Source organism: Aphelocoma coerulescens, chromosome 2 (genome assembly GCF_041296385.1).
Source record: "Aphelocoma coerulescens isolate FSJ_1873_10779 chromosome 2, UR_Acoe_1.0, whole genome shotgun sequence".
In the NCBI taxonomy this organism is placed as follows: Eukaryota; Metazoa; Chordata; class Aves; order Passeriformes; family Corvidae; genus Aphelocoma; species Aphelocoma coerulescens.
The window spans coordinates 58,579,746-58,596,510 of NC_091015.1; the positions used below are offsets into that span (position 1 = coordinate 58,579,746).

Below are 16,765 nucleotides of genomic sequence, written 5' to 3' on the forward strand. Positions count from 1 at the left end.
AGCTCTATTAGAGAAAAAAAAAACCCAAACCAGAATTGTTTGGTATGTATTTTACTAGGTGCAGTCAAGACTGCTGACTGTTCCTTAGTCTGTGCTGCTTCCTAGATTCCCAGAAATAGTACTCTGTTACCTTCTCTTGAATTCCAGACATTAATGTTAAACCAATCTATATTTCTCTGCCTTTTTAAAGCTGTGAATTCTTGTCTTCCTACTACACCTAACCTAACCTTTCCTTTTCATTATTGCTTTTTGCATCACATTTTGTATGTTGGCTTTTTTATTTTACCTCTCCCAAGATTTTGCTGTTTTATTTGTTAGATATTTCCATTTTTGTTTCTTTTTTTCTTTTTCTCCTATGTGATTATTTCCAGCTCAGTCACAATTGGATTTGGACAGATTGGTTTCTTACTATGCTTTCTCCAGAAAACATTGAACCTAATGTGTTTTCTTTCCAATTTAATTCGTATTTGTTTCTAACACAAAGCAAGGAGTTTGGTGAAGCTTCCTTTCTGACTGGTCGTTCTGCTCTGCTCTTCTGTCCTTTCAAAGAACCAGAGGGGGTTTTTTCTAACTACCATCACCCATCTTTCCCGTATCACTTATTTTCCTACAAATGCCATCTAGATAAGCTTTTCCATTACTTCTCTGAATTCACGAGATGTATTGAAATTCAGTGCATTCTCTGCAGTTTCTGCAGTGTTTATCTCAGTATTGTCCAAACAGACAAGACACACAGTTAAACTGCTTGTTAGACTCTTCTTCAAACTACGGAGTGTTAACTTTTTCTGTAAATATAAACGGCTACAAATTGAACCTTGCCTTCTGGACCTCAGAGGGGATGTTTACATACAGGTGACCTTCATTCAGGGGCCATTTTATGAAGGAGACACTTTGTTTCCTTCTTAGTATGTAAAACTTAGTGCTTTTGTAATGAAAAAGGGGAAAAACCCTACCAGCTTCTGTCCCCTGCTTTGAATTTGTAAAAGTGGGAAAATTTGTGTTGTGGTAGTTGGGCCTTTGCACTTTTTTCTGTCTGTGGTGTTTTGGTTGATTTTTATATTAGTGTATATTATATGTCACAAGCTAGAATATATACACTACTGTTTGATTAAACTTGGTCAAATGGTCATTTTTTGCAGACAGAGCTGATTACAGAGCACATGGAAGTTAAAAGACTTCCAGATACAGACCTTGAAATAAATTGGAACATTAAGTTATGGACGTGAAAGATTGAAAAAGCTCCATACCATGTATAAGAAAATGGATGCTTTATTCTCTGAGGAGGTGCTGTGTGTCCAAGTATATATTAAGTCTAACTTGGAGAAGAAATTAGACTTACTGTATTTTGGTTTTGTATTTTGTTTTCATGTTCATTTGGTCTTTGAATATAGTATGGAGTTCTTTGCCAAGGTTCAGTTTTGCTCTCTTGTAAGGCACAAATTTGGGCAGATTCCGGTATATTGGGAGTAGGAAGGGATATTACATTAAACCATGGCTTAGAATAATGTGAGATTTTGCAATTCCTCTGCAGTTAGGAATGTTCTGAGTTTAAATGCTATATATCTTAAATCTGGTAAGTCATACTTAGAAAGATTTCTTATCTTTTTTTTTTAACTCAGAAAACTTCATAACTTCATTCATTGCCTATACAGAAGGCTGTTCAACATCTGAAACCAAAATAGTTTTCTCCTTCTGAATTAATCCATGTTTGGAAATAAGACAGTTTCTGGAGTATAGTAGTATCAGTAGCAGTGTGCTAGTAATGAAGGGCAGTTAGTCTTGAGACCTCAAAAACATGATCTTGGTAAATTCATCAGTATATATTAGTTGTTTATTACAGGTAAAGATAAAATGCCACTCTTCTTTTCTGTGAGGGCTTTTTATGGAGTTGAGTGCTTCCTTGTGACAGGGTGACATTTTCTCCTAGGTTTGTGTCCATTGGTCAGGGACTTCTGTATTAGCATCATTAGCTTGCTGAATGTCCTTTGGTTAATTCAGTTTTGGCTTAGGAATATAAGAAATATCCTGATCTATCAGAGCACAAGGATGAAGTCCAGTGTTCTGTCCCTGACAGTGACAATGGCAGCTGCTTTTTCAGGGAAGCAGTGTCACTTTCTGTGATCCCTTTCCCTTGTAATCCTCACCCCCCTCAATCCAGAATCGTCATGCAGGATGTTAGAAAAGACAAGACATCCTTGCTTAGTCTTTGTAGTGTTAATGGATTTGGTGGCCAGGCATTTGCTTAGTCCAGTTTGTGAAGTGCAGGACCTTTGTGCATGAGAGTGATTCCAAAAGCATAATCAGCTCAGGTTAATTGCTGGAAGATTTTCTTGTTCCTTGAACCTTTCAGAATTATCTCAGTGCTCAAATACTCATTTTTCCCTCCACAACCTGTAAGACAGAAAAAGGAGAATGGAGGCAATAGATGTGTTGCAGTAATATTACACTTACTATTTATTTTTTCTTTTAACCAGCCTGTTGAGTCTCAGTGGATAGTTAGTGGTGTTTTTGCTGGCATAGGAGACAAGTTAGGAAAGCAAGTTTATGGGAGAAGAAAGGCAACTTACTTTAGGTTTGGATTTTCTTTTTCTGAACACTTCAAATGTGCTTCTTCTGGATTTAAACCCAGAGCTTCGTTGTGAAGAACTTCAGCTGGGTTTGAAGGACAGAAACACTGACTGCAATACCTACCTTGGGAATGGCTCAAAAGTTGTCCTCTGGCACCAGTGCATTCTTCTCTGCCCCTGAATTTAAATATATGGTGGCTAGAATCTTGTAAGGGAATGGTGGCTAAGGGTGTGAAACTTGGATTTGTGTGTCCACATAAACATCTTGGATTAAAATTTAGGAAGAGAATGTCACAAAATTTAAGAATTTTAATTGCACTTCCAAAATATTTCAGAAGAACAAAGTTAACACTACTATGTTGAGCTTTGATTTTAAAACTACAGCTTTGGACCACATATTTAAGGAATGAAGGCTACTTCTAACTACCTGATGTAATGTAACATTTTAAATGTAACATTAAAATGAGCTTGAGAAGAGAGACAACAGGTGGGAATATACAAAATTGGAGGAGGAAAGTGTCACCTTGCAAGGTCATAGAGGAGCATGCTCTGTGCAGGGGGCACTGTTTGTAGCCCAAAGGGTGGCTTTGACCACATAATCAAAGTCTGGACACTGTGGCTAACAAAAATGCCTGCTTTGAGTCAAATCTCAGACAGATAAAGGAAGTTCCTCATTTTTAAGCTATTTGCATGCAAGACAAATTTATTTTAATTCCATGTGCCATGCTGGGGAACTTGCCATCTTATGCTGACAAGTGAAAAATGGGGTTCAGCACCGAAATGTTGTTAACTCTCTTACAGAAGATGCCAGCTGGTGTTCACTTACTTACTGTTTCCCCCAGACAGAGGAAGGATTTTTCAACACAAAATTGTTGAAGCAAGTTTCCATTGATATTAAGTCTTAGTTTCCCTCCTCCTTCTTCCTCTGTTCTACAGGGCTGTGATATAAATCTGGAAATTTCTTACAAGGTGTTTAGCTGGTGCATGATAAATATATCAGAAATCTTTGTTGTCTTAACAGGAGTGGTCTTAACTTACCTGATCTTGGGCTACTTGCTCATTTTAATCACGTCTTTGAACATATAAAAACCTGTTTGGTGTTTTTTGTTTTTCTTTAAAATACTGTATTTTTAATACTGTTGGGAGCACTAAAAGGTAGCCTTGTTTTGAAAAGCTTTATCATGATGATTTTAAAAAATATCCAAAAAAAGACTGTCAGAATTTGACAGCTGTCTTACCATATACGTGTGATGACTTAAGTTTGTGTAAAAAATTCTGGTTTACCAAGCAGTTCAGAAAAAGCAGTCCATGTAACTAAGCATAATTTTAGTCCTGCAGTAAATTATTTAAAATTCTGAATTTACAAAATTTCTACTGAAAATTCTGCTTGTATTTGATTGCTCTCAGGGCAGAGACATTAAATTTATCCACAAGGTGCAATCTAGCTTCATAGCTTTACTTACTCTTACTGAACGCTTTTTGTCGTGTCATTATCCCTGTAGTTTAAACAGCCCTTTCACCCTGTGCAGGATAAAAGACTTTTGTTCCAGAAGTCTTCATAAAAAAAGCAAGATAAAACAGAGCTGATTTTTGCCTGGAATATCTGCATGTAATGTGTGGGATAGAGGGAGTGTTTATTTGGAATTGCAAATCAGAATACGCTGTGGATAAACCCCTGGCTTTGACAGAAGTGTGCATCAGAGTAAAAAATGTATTGTCCAGAGAAACTTAAGTTTTAATTCTTTATCTTCAGTGCTCACCATGGCCTGATACTCCTACAACATTTGTAAACAACAGTCCTACTCCTGCTCCAACTTTCACCTCTGCTCAGCATAACACCTACAGTGTCCCAGACAGGTGGGTTTCTATTCTGTACCCCATTAAAGGCAACATTTTAATCAGGCTTATTCAGAATGTTTTCTGAGTAAATTCAACTGTGTTCTGTTTCCACTGGGAAACTGGGAGATTGTTTTGACCTATATATTAATTTTAGAGTATCCCATTTGTATCACATGGTTCAGTTATAAGGTAATTACTTCTGCCTCACCATTTTTCTTTTTTACTACTATTTTTTAAAACAACTCCTTGTCCTTTGTCATATAGCAAATACTTTACCTTTTCACTGCTGTAATTTAATCCTTGTCTATGGAAACTAGTTTTAGCTTTTCTCAGTAAGAACAGTCTTCATTTCTATTATACACAGTATAATTTGCAAGAAAACCCTACAACAAATATCTTCAAAAGCTTTTCAACAAAAATTGCATTGGTGAAACCATTTTGTATTGAGGCGTTAATTAAACTACTGAAACGAAACTTGCACTTCATCCAAAAATTATTTACAGTGGTATGGTCTGGTCCATATACTGTGGAATGGTCTTTCTCTTACTTTTAACAAGTTTCAGTATTTTAATTCTTTCAACTGTGGTATTTATTGTTTTGGGAATTTCAAGTTACTTTTCAACAATGCTTAAATATTTTGGTTTATGGAATTCTAGTAATACTTTTTTCTGTTTTACAATCTGTAGCAATTCTTCTTCCCCAAATCATCAAGGAGATGGAACCTCTCAAGGGTCAGGAGACGTGAGTGTTTGCTTTCTGGTATTGATCGTGACTGTATTTGTATAGCTGTGTCAGAATATTTGATTTACATTTGATGTTAATAGGTACTAAGAAAGTGTTGAACTGAGGGAGATTTTTTTTTTTAATGGCTTGGGTTTTGTTTGGGTTTTTTAGTATCCAAATTATCATATCCAATCTTGTTTCTTACAGCAGCTTCATCCTTCAGCCACAATCCAGGAAACTCAGCAGTGGTTGCTCAAGAATAGGTTCTCTGCCTATACAAGGCTTTTTTCAAATTTCTCAGGTATCTATAGTTTACTTTTTTTCTTTCTTTGTGTTACTGAGCAAGTTCTGTGTGGGAAAAGAGTTCTCTAAGAACATTATGATATACATATTTTTACCTATTTGTTTACTAAGTTGCTTGTTAAAGAGCAGTGCAGTTTCCCACTGTATGTCTGGGCACAAGACATGGCAATAGATGCACTTTGTGGGGCTGTGTTTTGCTGTTTGCTTCTTCAGTCTTCCACAGAATTGTGCAAAGGGTGGCATGACAAAGTACACACCATAAGTAAAATTCCTTTTTCTTCGGTGGCACATGATGGGGACAGTGTTGTGAAGGATGCCAGCTCTGCCTATTGGCTTAGCTCATGCTTCTGTCAGGATTCCCTTTGTACCAGGCTTCTTCTCTGGGAAGGCTTATTCTTCTGCTGCTGGTTAGTTTTTGACCTGTGTTTCTTGTATCATGAGGGTTGCTGAGCTTTCTCAATAAACTTTAGTACCAAATTTCTGACAAAGACCCTTGGAAAACTTTTCTACTTTTTCATTATTATCTTTACAAAAGTCAAGTACTAGCTGGCTACTTTTTTTTGAAGAAGGAGGTGTGGTATATGTGACTTTTATTATACTACCTCAGGTCTGGGGTTTTTTATTATAGTGTTTAAGGGCTATGATTAAATTATTTTTGCTGGCTTTTATTTGTACATTGCTGGATAGTCTGTGGCGTATTTTCATGCATAAAGACTATTCTTTTTCCTGTTTTCCCACTCATCTGCTACAGTGACTGATATTTCAGTGTTGTTTTCTGTGCTGACACTCATGCTGCTTCTCAGAAGAATCCGTTCTCCCATTTTTTGCTTCAGCAGCACCTTCTGTACTCGAGTGCATTGTAATAACTTAAGTGCACAGAGGAAATGATGGATGAGTTGAATGCCTTAGAGAATTCATTGAGTGACAAACCATGGAATATTTTTGCTCTATATTTTGTATGTATTCAAAATACACTGCCCTGGATGCCAGCAAAAATCACTGTTTGTCTCTAGAACAGTCATCTATCTCCACAGAATTATGTGCTCTGCAGACTCCTACTGTTTCAAAGCTGTAAACACCATAAAGTGTAACTCACCACCTTTGGAAAACACATTGATTTATTTGGCATTCACTAGAGCCTGGTCTGAATTTTACTTATTCCTGTGTCCCAAATTCCATTTTTGTCATGGTGAAGTTTGTTACTCTCAGTTTAAATGAACATACAATTTATTGTAGAAAGAATTCATGTGCTACAGCAATCTTCATTAAATCCTCTTGTGTTTGTCCAGGTGCTGATTTATTAAAGCTGACAAGAGAAGATCTGGTACAAATCTGTGGTCCAGCTGATGGAATTCGGCTGTATAATGCACTGAAATCCAGGTGATGTGCTGACTGTGAGGCTGAGTGGGTTTAGATGGGGGATTCTCGAACTGGGGATTTGGGAAGTTAGTGTCAGGAGAGGTCTTGGTGTGATCTGCCTCAGGAGTTGGCAGCAATGTGTTTAAAACTCTCCTCCTGTGCACACCTTCAGGGCAGGCCCAGGTGAGGTGCAGGTGGGCTGTAAGGCTGCACCCATGCAGTTAGGCCCTGCCAGTTTCTTGGATATGGATGGATTTGTTGCCAAGACACAAAACTGGTGGTTCAGAGAGCTAAGAACAACCTGAGGCTTTTTGAATTTAGAGGTGTTGAGTGCTAACACAGGCAGCGTCCCGGGAGTGTCTGATTCCGTCTGAAATGGGCGTTCTGTACCAATGGCCCTTCTGGAAGAACTGCCATTGTTACTCAGCAGTCCTGTTCCAGGAGTCCAACAAGCAGCGTCCTCAGGAGCTCTGAGTGGATTGAAATTTTGTTTAAATGCAGCAGCGTCTGAGACACCACTTACTTAGAGATTAATTTAATATTTTTGGGCACGGTGAGAAAAAACATAACAAGTGTCCTGTTAGCATAACAAAGCTCCATTTATGGCATATCAGCTTCTGTATTTGCAGCGCACGGTGCCTTTCCTCTGACGTGTGATGTCCTTGGCTTGCAGATCTGTGAGGCCCCGTTTAACAATCTACGTGTGCCAGGAGCCCTTACAGAGCTTACAACTGGAACGACAGGACGCGGGCGGCGGAGACAGCAACGGTGCAATATACGGTACGGTACGGCACGCGGGGCTTAAAGCAGGCCGCGCCTGGGCTTCCAGCAGGAAAACGGGAGAAGTGGCAAGGGGAAAGTGAGACTGAAGAGGCTGAGGTGCTGTTTCTGGTGTTCAAAGAAATCACGGGAAGTTGTGTCACAGAGGTATCACTGCTTTAACAGCACAGAGCAAACAAAACCTGAAACCTCTCAAGGTTAAATCATTGAGCATTTTCAGTCTTTTGATAAAACTAACTAGGTACATGGTAGTGAATTGAGGAGCTCTGGAGTCAGCTGTGCATGTTGTTACAGACAAGGTATCAACCATATAAATGTAGGTACACGTAAAAGCTACATGCAAATAAAACAATTTTTTCCCATTTTCTGTTAGATTTTGCTGTCATTTTCTGTGCAACTGAACTAAAACTGTAGAGCCTGGACAAGGAAAAATAGCCAAGTAGTGAATGGGCTCCTCATTTTAGTATTTTCCTGACAGCTGTTGATTCAACACAGATGGGAATGTAACTGTTTATTCATAAATTCATGTCACTCTTACAATTAAGAGAATGGATCTATTTGAAATTATTTTTTTCTTGCTCTTGGCTTTGAGAGACCTCTCTCCCCAGCTGAAATGTGTACGGGCCACTGCAGTAGTGCTTGTGGATTTTCCATGCAAGAATTGAGGTGGAGGAGGATCTGTAAATAAATACTGCTGCTGTCAAATACATGTTTTCCCTCAGGATATCTTCAGCCAGAACAATGTGCAAACATGGAGCTGCCAAGGGCTTCTAGCACTGTTAAATAGAGCTATAGAACTGTTAAGTACAGCACCAAACTGAACAGCTGCTTTGTCTTACTGTTCTGTTTGCTGTGTTGCATTCAGCTCTGAGGTGATCTGTAGAAAGTTTATTCAGACAGTTGCAAAAGGCTTTATTTACCAAAAAATCCAAAATCTACATCTGCATTTAAAGCAACAACGTAGGCATCTAAGTGGGATGTAAGTATGACCTGATTCTTTTAAGACTACACAAGATTACTTCCAAAACCATCTTTAGGTGACTCTCTAAAGATCCATTTTTAAGTCTGTTTGACATGACTGTGCCTTTTTGTGCAGGATACAGGAAAAAATGTGGAAGTTGCCTTCAGCCTCAGAGCATATAGAAGCCTCCCCCTTGTCAGAGCTGTGTTTATGACTTTTCCTTGAAAGAAAAGTCAGGGCAGTTCATGCTTTTAGTGAGAACAAGGAGAGAGTAAACTAAACGTTTTAGCTTTTAAAAATTTTTGAAAGCCTGGAGCATAAGCAAATTCAGATTTGTTCATATAGGTATTGTTACCCGCTAGTACCATGCTTACATAAATTATTTTTTCTTGTAGTTTATCATGCAATCTACTTAGAGGAGATGGCAGCCTCAGAAGTCACACGCAAGCTTGCTTTGGCATTTAATATTCCTTTGCATCAGATCAACCAAGTTTACAGACAGGGTCCCACAGGCATCCACATTCTTGTTAGTGATCAGGTAATTGAAATTTTATTTTCTTGGCATTTTATTTATGACTTGGAGTGGAGGGTTTTCTTATGTTTGCTTATTTATTACTGTTTTTTCTGTTTGATAATGCAACCCTAGTATTTTCTGGCATTTAAGTTTTTTTCCTTTACAATAAAATGAGCAGAAGAATTCTTTAAATATGACTCTTCCTCTGCCTGACTAAACTGAAACCATGAGAAGACAGAAGCAGCAGGTTTATATAACTCTGAGATGCTGCACCCCCAAAGGCAGGGGGCATTTAAACACTGTTGAACTCTACTTATTTGAGTGTCTGCTCCACAGAGTTCCAAAAACACAGCCAGTATTAATAGGCTCCCAACTGGTGGTCACAAGAGTAAAAAGCAGTACTTTGATAGTAATGGTTTTTAATTTAGTATATGCCTGTCACTTGCTGAACAAAACCAAAAATACACAATTGCTCACAAAAGGCTGTGTTTAATATCAGGGTTGTTGAGGTTGTTACTGTTTTGTGTTTTGCATTGGTCATACTCCAGAGGGTTTTGAAACTTTTTTTTTGTAGATGGTTCAAAACTTTCAAGATGAGAGTTGTTTCTTATTCACCACAATAAAAGGTACGTTGACTTTTCTGACAGTTTAAAATTTAATTGCTTACTCCAGCAAGGAGCCTTCTTTAAAAATAATAAAAGATCTGCTTACACAGTGGCAGAAAATATCCCAGAGTTCTTTCTCTCCTAGCAGATTTCAGCCTTTGTGTAGCATCTCAGGCTCTTCTCCAAGCTTTCAGTTCAGAACTGGTGCAGGATTCAGTAGCAAACCTTACACAAAATTCAGTCAGCCATCACTGGACAGTGACACTGCTAATAATTGTTGAGAATGGTGAAGTTTCAAAATAGGTTAAAAAAAAAAATTCAAAATCCTGGCAGTGTAGCACTTCTGAAGTTCAGACACTGCATCTGAGCTGCATCCTGAGAGTCAGCAGAACTGAGCATAACATTCTGTTCTTTCTCTGCTGGTCAGTGGTCATCTTCAGTAGGCTGTTGTTGAATCCCACTCTTCTTTAAAGTCCAATTTATTTCTGGTACAAGGTGCCAGCATTGGCTCTAATCAGTGGACAAGTTTTAACTCTGTGCAAACTTTACCTACAGAAACTGTCCCAACTTTGAAGATCCAGTTACAAATCATTAATCATAACATTTTTGTTTAGCACAAGTAGGAAACTTCTAAAAGCTGTTTTTGTTGTGGATGAGTTTATTTTCAAAACTAAGTCTATCCTTGGGTGTTTTGGTGCATTGGCTTGTATTTCTGTGATTCTGGTCAAGAAAGACAGACTGACATTTCCTTCTTTTTTTCAGCTGAAAATGGAGAAGGCTTCCATATAATTCTGAAGTGACATCACACACTTGCTAGACTGATACTCCAATGCAGAATGAAGTCCTGCCTAAAGATTATGAAGATCGTCCAAAACCTTAGGATCTAACTTCACTGTATAAGATGTTTCATATTGAAAACACAAAATGACCTTTCTAATGAGCTGTTTGATAGGTGAACTTTCTTATCACTGCCATAGCTAAGTGTCCTCATGAGAGGTATAATGCCATGACAGCTTCTGTACAGGCATGGAAGACAATGTAAGCAAAGGTGCTTGCCCTTCACTGAAATAAGGCAAACTATGGCCAGTAGATACAGATTATAGAAGTGGAGCAGTGCTGCTTTTCTATTATCTGTATCCAGTTGGAGATGAATGTAAACTTATTTTGGGGCATTTACCTTTCTGTGCCAGTTTGTCTATTACGTGCTTGTACCTTATGCTGGTTTTATTTTTTGATGTTAGCAGAGCACATGCTAATCTGTGTGGAGATGAGTAGTTAAGGTGATAGTGATCAGGTTGTCAGGTCTTTGAGAGTAAAGCTGTCAAAACAGCTTCCCGTGTAAATTGTGTATAAGAGTGTATGTAAGAAGTGTAAATGCCAGAACAGGGCTCTTAAGAAGCCCTAGACAGATGCAATATATGCATGCAGCAAACTGCATTATCAATAGTACCTTACTGGAGGGATTAATATAAATCCTATGGGGTACCAAGTAATTGTGTTTTGCTTTAATGAATTTAATGGAAAAAATTGCCTATGCATCCTTTATGTTTAGTTTCCTAGGTTCTCTGCGGAGCACTGCTGCAGTTTAACTCTTTGCTTGTAAAATTGTGGGTTTAAAAATACTGGCAGTGAGGAGTGGGGTTTTCAGTGGAATTATGCTGATGAGGGAAGATGACCCACTGGCACCACAGGGCTGTCATAGCTTTCAGCAGCATCGAATAAATTGCTTGAGAAACACTAAATACACACCCTGTAAGTCTCCTTGCCAGCAGGTGAATGCCCTGCTGGAGTTCCTATTCTGGACAAATCTCTTCTTACCTTTTCTGTTGACCTTCCTGCACCCCCCATCCATCCATACTGTGCACCTGTTACAGTGCCTCTTCCATATGACCAAATACTTACTTTTCTCTGAAACAGGCAGTGTGCTTTCTCGGTATTTTGGATGTGTCTTGCAGAGTCATGGCACAGCATTTCCTAGGGTAACATTAAGTTTCAATTGGTTAGGTACTTAAAAGGGGAGTATTTCCAAAGGTATTAGGTGGCAGTTTCAGAGCTGTCATCCTGTGCCTTTGGAAAGCTTCACCTTGATCTCTGGATTAAAAGCTTGGGAATAGTTTGCTTTTTATGCTGCGGTGTTCCATTTAAACCAATACTACAGCATGTAAAAAAGCAATTTTGATTTTTTTCATTTCCCCTTTCATAACTGGCTCAAGTGCTTATCAGAAAAGCTTCTGAAAGCTGTAGCATTTTGAAAATTTAAATTCATCAAACCTACTTTTTTTCCTGTTGTTTTTTTCTGCACTGAAAGTAAAATTTTATGTACTTAAACATTTCTGCCTATAAGTTGTTCATCTTTGGGTATTGTTTGGTCCTAGTATTTCCCTCAACTGACACTTGTGTCTTTTTAGCTCACACCATATTCAAATCCAAATGTTTTATAAAAGTGGAAAAATCCTTGATTGGAAAGTATCCAAATACTTAATTTTAAAGAATATTGAAAGTTGTACAGTAGTTTGTCCAGCTCACTTGAAATTGGAATTAAATTATGGCACCAGCAAATGGCTTTTGTTTTTTAATAAGATGTACACATTTCAATTTAAGTATAATAAATGTTTTTCAATAATTTTGTAAATGTGCTTTTCTTTTTGTTTACTTCTTTTTTTCCCACACCTGCATTAGAGACAGTCCACTGTTAAGATTCAGATTAATTGCAAGACCTGCCCTAGCAAGAATGGTAGGTCAAGGGAGTGAAGTAAACCAGCCCTGTAGTATATCCTGCACACAGTGCATTCACATGGATCTTCTAGTAGAAATCTTGCTTAGATTTGAAATAATTCCAACAAATTCAAGTTTGACATCAGCTGATTGTTTATTTAAGTGTCCTATATCAGAGTAGGTTCCATTTGTTTTTGTACATCTTCAATGCAATAGACTTACAAGGTTCATTATGTTCTTAGAAAACACATCTTGACATATTGGTACTAATGACTGCCCTGGTACAGTTGAGAATAAAATCTGGTTAAAACTCTCATTACACCAGCAGTGTCTCAATGGAACTCTAAGTATGATTGTAACAGCACTCCACTACTGTGCAAAAGAAGCCCAGGATGGCTTACTCTGTAGTACTAAAGAAATCCATGTACTGTAGTCCAAGCTGTAATTTAACCCCAAAGCTGAGATCTTCATTTACTGTCCCCATCCTCTGTGTGTCATCAACACAACCCAGCTGTTGCTGGCCATTGAAGTTCATGTTCACACTCACTCCTTTTTAGAAGTGTTTAAAATTTGCAGGGGGGAAATGGCAGTACTATGCAGTAGTAGCTTTTCCAACTGCTTTTTAATTTTCGGTAAACACAGGCCCTGAACTCTTCAAACACACACACACAATCAAACTTACACAAAAAAAGCTTTCTGAACTGTCAAGTAGTTTCTCTCAGATAATTAAATTGCTTAATATAAAAAAGTTTATCTAATCGTCTAGCACTGAAAAACTAAGGATGAAAGCATGGCCTTAAGAGTTAATACACAGATTTTTATCATTCAGAAGTTGACAGCTTCTTAATCAAATGTGAAGAGTTTGGCTTTCTACATTTGAGAACCACAGGTTTGGTTTGGTTCAACTCCTGCTTACAGACTGATGAGCCCATCTGCTTGTTGCTAAAATGGGTGGGACGAACTGAATTCCTTGCTCCATCCTTTTTCTGTAGCTGAACCTGTTTTCCATTCATCTGTAGAAAAGCATGTGTGCTACACCCCTCTTCCTGGAAGCGCTGCATCCTTTCCTTGCACCCCGCGGAGGTCCCGGAGGACACGGGGATGGCGTTACCGAGAGCACCATGGATGGTTGTGGCAGCAGGTACAGTAGAGTGCACAGGCTCTACCACAGTGGATTTCTTACCCCTGGTCAAGGCCAATGGCATCGGGCAGAACGTGCGTCAGTGACGGGCAACCTTTGTACCAGCAGAGTTCAACTGAACCAAGTACAAAAACTTGAGAAGTATTTCTAGTCCTATGGGTATCTTGAGGTACTACCTTACCTTTTGACATTACCTATTATGTCCTGTTACATAATTAAATATGAAGCTGAATCATGAAAAAGAACAAGCTGCTGTTTCACTGTAAGAGCTTATGGTTACTTTGCATTTTTTGGTCAACATCTGCTAAAGCTGATTTGTCCTTAAACCTGATATTTGATCTGTGGTGTATATTACAGAACAGCAGGCTCAGTTCTTCGGCGTGGCAGCCTCGAGCCCCATGTTACATCAGAACTTCACACCAAGTAGTGCTGACAAATGCAATTTAACTTCCAAGTTTCGTGAACTTCCACCAAGTAGCTGCTACGCTGCAATGCCCACACATTTGACACAGTACTGCAGTTCTCATGCCAACAGAAGGAAGGAGTTACTAATACAAACCAAAGCATCACCAACTTAATCCACAGCTGCACATTACGTTAAGATTTTTACCTGGAAAAAAAAAAACGCTTTTCTTGTCACAAAACTGGATGACCAAACACCACCATTAGGACTTGTCAGGAAACCGACTCCTTCTGCTGACTTGCCATCCCATTCTTCAACAACAACATTTTCTGTGTGGCTGCACTCACTGTCAAAGGATAATACAGCATCTGCAGAGGCGCTGTCCGCTCCCTCCGACCGATGGAGGGGGAGTTACTGGAGCAAAGTAAGCATGAACTTTCACGTGAGGTAGATGAGCCTGTGGGTGAAAAGGCTGCATTATAATGGGAGAGGAAGAACAGAACTGAAAAGAGAAGCAGCACACATCACCTGTTGTGCCAACAAGTGCTCTCTCGTTAAGGTTAGTTAGCTGTAAAGAAAGCATCTATAGAGTGGATACCAGCCACGCTGTCTTCTCACATGTAATTCCTCTTGACCCATCCAGCTATGGCACACCAACTTGCACAGGGCTCCCCCTGGTTTCCCAACAAAGCACTGATGAGCCCAGACAGCTCCACATCAGGAGAGGCACATATTTTGCTGCAGGGGCAAGAGGGATGGACCCTGGCTGCTGAAGGATGACTTGTTCGTACCTTGTCTCCCATACTCCCGCTGCTGCTCTCATCCTGGAAAGCAGCATGAAATATAATTGTGCTTCTGCCCTCAATTTGAGTCACTATCAGGGATGAGCTTTCCAGCTGCAAAAGTGTTTGGACACAAACTTGGGATATAAAGCTGCAGACAAGTTTCACTTCAAGGCTAAAACGCTGCCCCCGCAATGCAGGTGGTCCCTGACCTCATGGGTGAGATATGCAGGGAGAAGGTTTGGGGCTGGATTCCAGGGCCTGAGGGCCCTACAGCCCACCAACAGAAATATCCATGCAGATGTTTGACTACTGGCTCTGTGTATTAACATGTATTTTAGGATATATATATAACATGTATTTAGGATAAAGCATGCCACTATACCAAAGCAGAAGATAAGAGCTCATCATTCCAATAGCAAAATGTCATGAGTCAGAACTGAAAATTATTGCTGTTCGTATAGGGAAATAACACACATGGGGACCTAACAGAAGGATAGTCAGACTGTTTATCCAGCCTTCCTTGCCTGGGACCCGTAGGACTCCTACAATCTCAAGCAGAAGCAACAGCTCTGGCATTTCCATGGGAACAAGCCAGGAAACACATACTCTGATCCGTTTGATTCCAGCTCGTGTGACTTGCTGGCAGTCGTACAGCTCAATTCTCTCCAGGTTGTGGCAGTTCTCCAGGTGTTCCAGAGTCACGTCTGTGATGAGGAGACAGTTATCGAGCTCCAGCACCTGCAGCCTCTCATGCCCACACGTGCTGTTGCTCAGGTGAAGAATCCCATCATCAGTGATCAGTTCACAGTGAGATAAGCTCTAAAACAGAGAGGCAAACAATAACATCCCTCAGTCCTAAGTGACTTGAGCCTCTGGACATCAGAAGTCCTCTTCAACCTCCTTCACTCCAGTGGTTAAACAACTACAAATAATACACAGCTGAAATCCAGAAGAGTAAAAAAAGAAACTGCTTTACTTAACAAAACTGCTGTACTTGCTTTTAAACTTTGCTTCAAAACAAGTTGAGTCCCAAAACACATCACTGGCAGAACTCCTCAGGCCCCTTTGCTCTCTATGAATGTGGGAATTCTTTTCCCATTGTCCCACACAGTGCAAACATCCAGAAACAACTTTAAAGGATGATTGAGAACATACGGGAATAGATGAGTATCTACTCAGGGGTTACTGTTTCACAGCTGCTATGTTCTCATACATACACCAGGACCAAGCCTGTGCAAGTCCACACAGATAAAGAACAATCACAATGGACTGATTTGCCAAATAATGATTTCAAAAAATACAAGCCATGAGCACTTGGCACCTCGGGCTGTACAGACAAGGAGCAATAAACATCTTGCACAGCTGCAGGAGCAGTCTTTTCTGCAACAGTCAGCATAATAAACCAAAAAAATCTCCTCCTCTTCAGCATATTTTTTTACTCCCTTGAATTTCAAGAACATGTAAAATGATGCTGCCTCTCGGGCAGTGGCACCACATAGAGCACTCCCCTCATTTCTTTAGGGAATTCATGACTTTTAGAGGAGCATGGATGATGACAACAACAGGAAACAGACATTTCTCAGAGGTGGCTTGAAAAACCACTCTCTGTCACCATTGAAATGAATGCTCTCAAAGTCTTCTCCAGTGAAATGTGCAGCATCTGTGAACTCTACTCCCCTTGCCCTGGGCTCTGAGCTAGCGCCTCGCTTTATGCTCAGCCCTGTGTTTTGCCTTTACTTGTACCTAAGTCTAACAGTGCCTGGTTCTGAAGTAGCATTTCCTTGCCCTAGGTTGTTTTTTTCAGACAGCAACTGATGAAGAAACACTTGCAGCAGTCCAAAAGCACTTTTAAACTCAGAGCAAGCAAACAATAGTGCTCAAAAGGACCTCCTGCCAATCCCCTGACTCTAACATGTAACTTTGCCCCTCTCTGGGTACAACTCATCTTTTCATTCCAGCCTGACAGGGCAGCCTGGGGACTACCAATCTTACTTCACCTCAGCTACATCACAAGCATTTCCTGCCTGCTACCAGACACATGGGGTCTGTCCTGCTCTTTAAAACAATTTG

The 16,765-nt window shown here is 39.6% G+C and overlaps 2 protein-coding genes across 8 annotated transcripts in view; one reads left to right on the plus strand and one right to left on the minus strand.

Moving 5' to 3' along the window:
• Positions 1–12,283, plus strand: part of UBP1 (upstream binding protein 1) — a 51,892-nt gene extending 39,609 nt beyond the window's left edge. For 4 of the 5 annotated variants that reach the window (XM_069007716.1, XM_069007719.1, XM_069007718.1 and 1 more), the window contains 8 exons: positions 4,321–4,424; positions 5,093–5,147; positions 5,337–5,430; positions 6,722–6,812; positions 7,465–7,571; positions 8,928–9,070; positions 9,621–9,672; positions 10,414–12,283. In XM_069007716.1, coding sequence (XP_068863817.1) covers positions 4,321–4,424; positions 5,093–5,147; positions 5,337–5,430; positions 6,722–6,812; positions 7,465–7,571; positions 8,928–9,070; positions 9,621–9,672; positions 10,414–10,451 — 684 coding nt within the window. In that variant the 3' untranslated portion in view covers positions 10,452–12,283. The remainder of the gene's footprint in view (positions 1–4,320; positions 4,425–5,092; positions 5,148–5,336; positions 5,431–6,721; positions 6,813–7,464; positions 7,572–8,927; positions 9,071–9,620; positions 9,673–10,413) is intronic. The other variant, XM_069007717.1, reaches the window with a different exon arrangement.
• Positions 12,284–12,495: 212 nt separating this feature from the next.
• The window catches only part of FBXL2 (F-box and leucine rich repeat protein 2), a 50,725-nt gene continuing 46,455 nt past the window's right edge, over positions 12,496–16,765 (minus strand). For all 3 annotated transcript variants that reach the window (XM_069007723.1, XM_069007722.1, XM_069007724.1), the window contains 2 exons: positions 15,302–15,514; positions 12,496–14,367 (listed from right to left, as the gene is read on the minus strand). In XM_069007723.1, the coding sequence (XP_068863824.1) occupies positions 14,260–14,367; positions 15,302–15,514 (321 nt within the window). In that variant the 3' untranslated portion in view covers positions 12,496–14,259. The remainder of the gene's footprint in view (positions 14,368–15,301; positions 15,515–16,765) is intronic.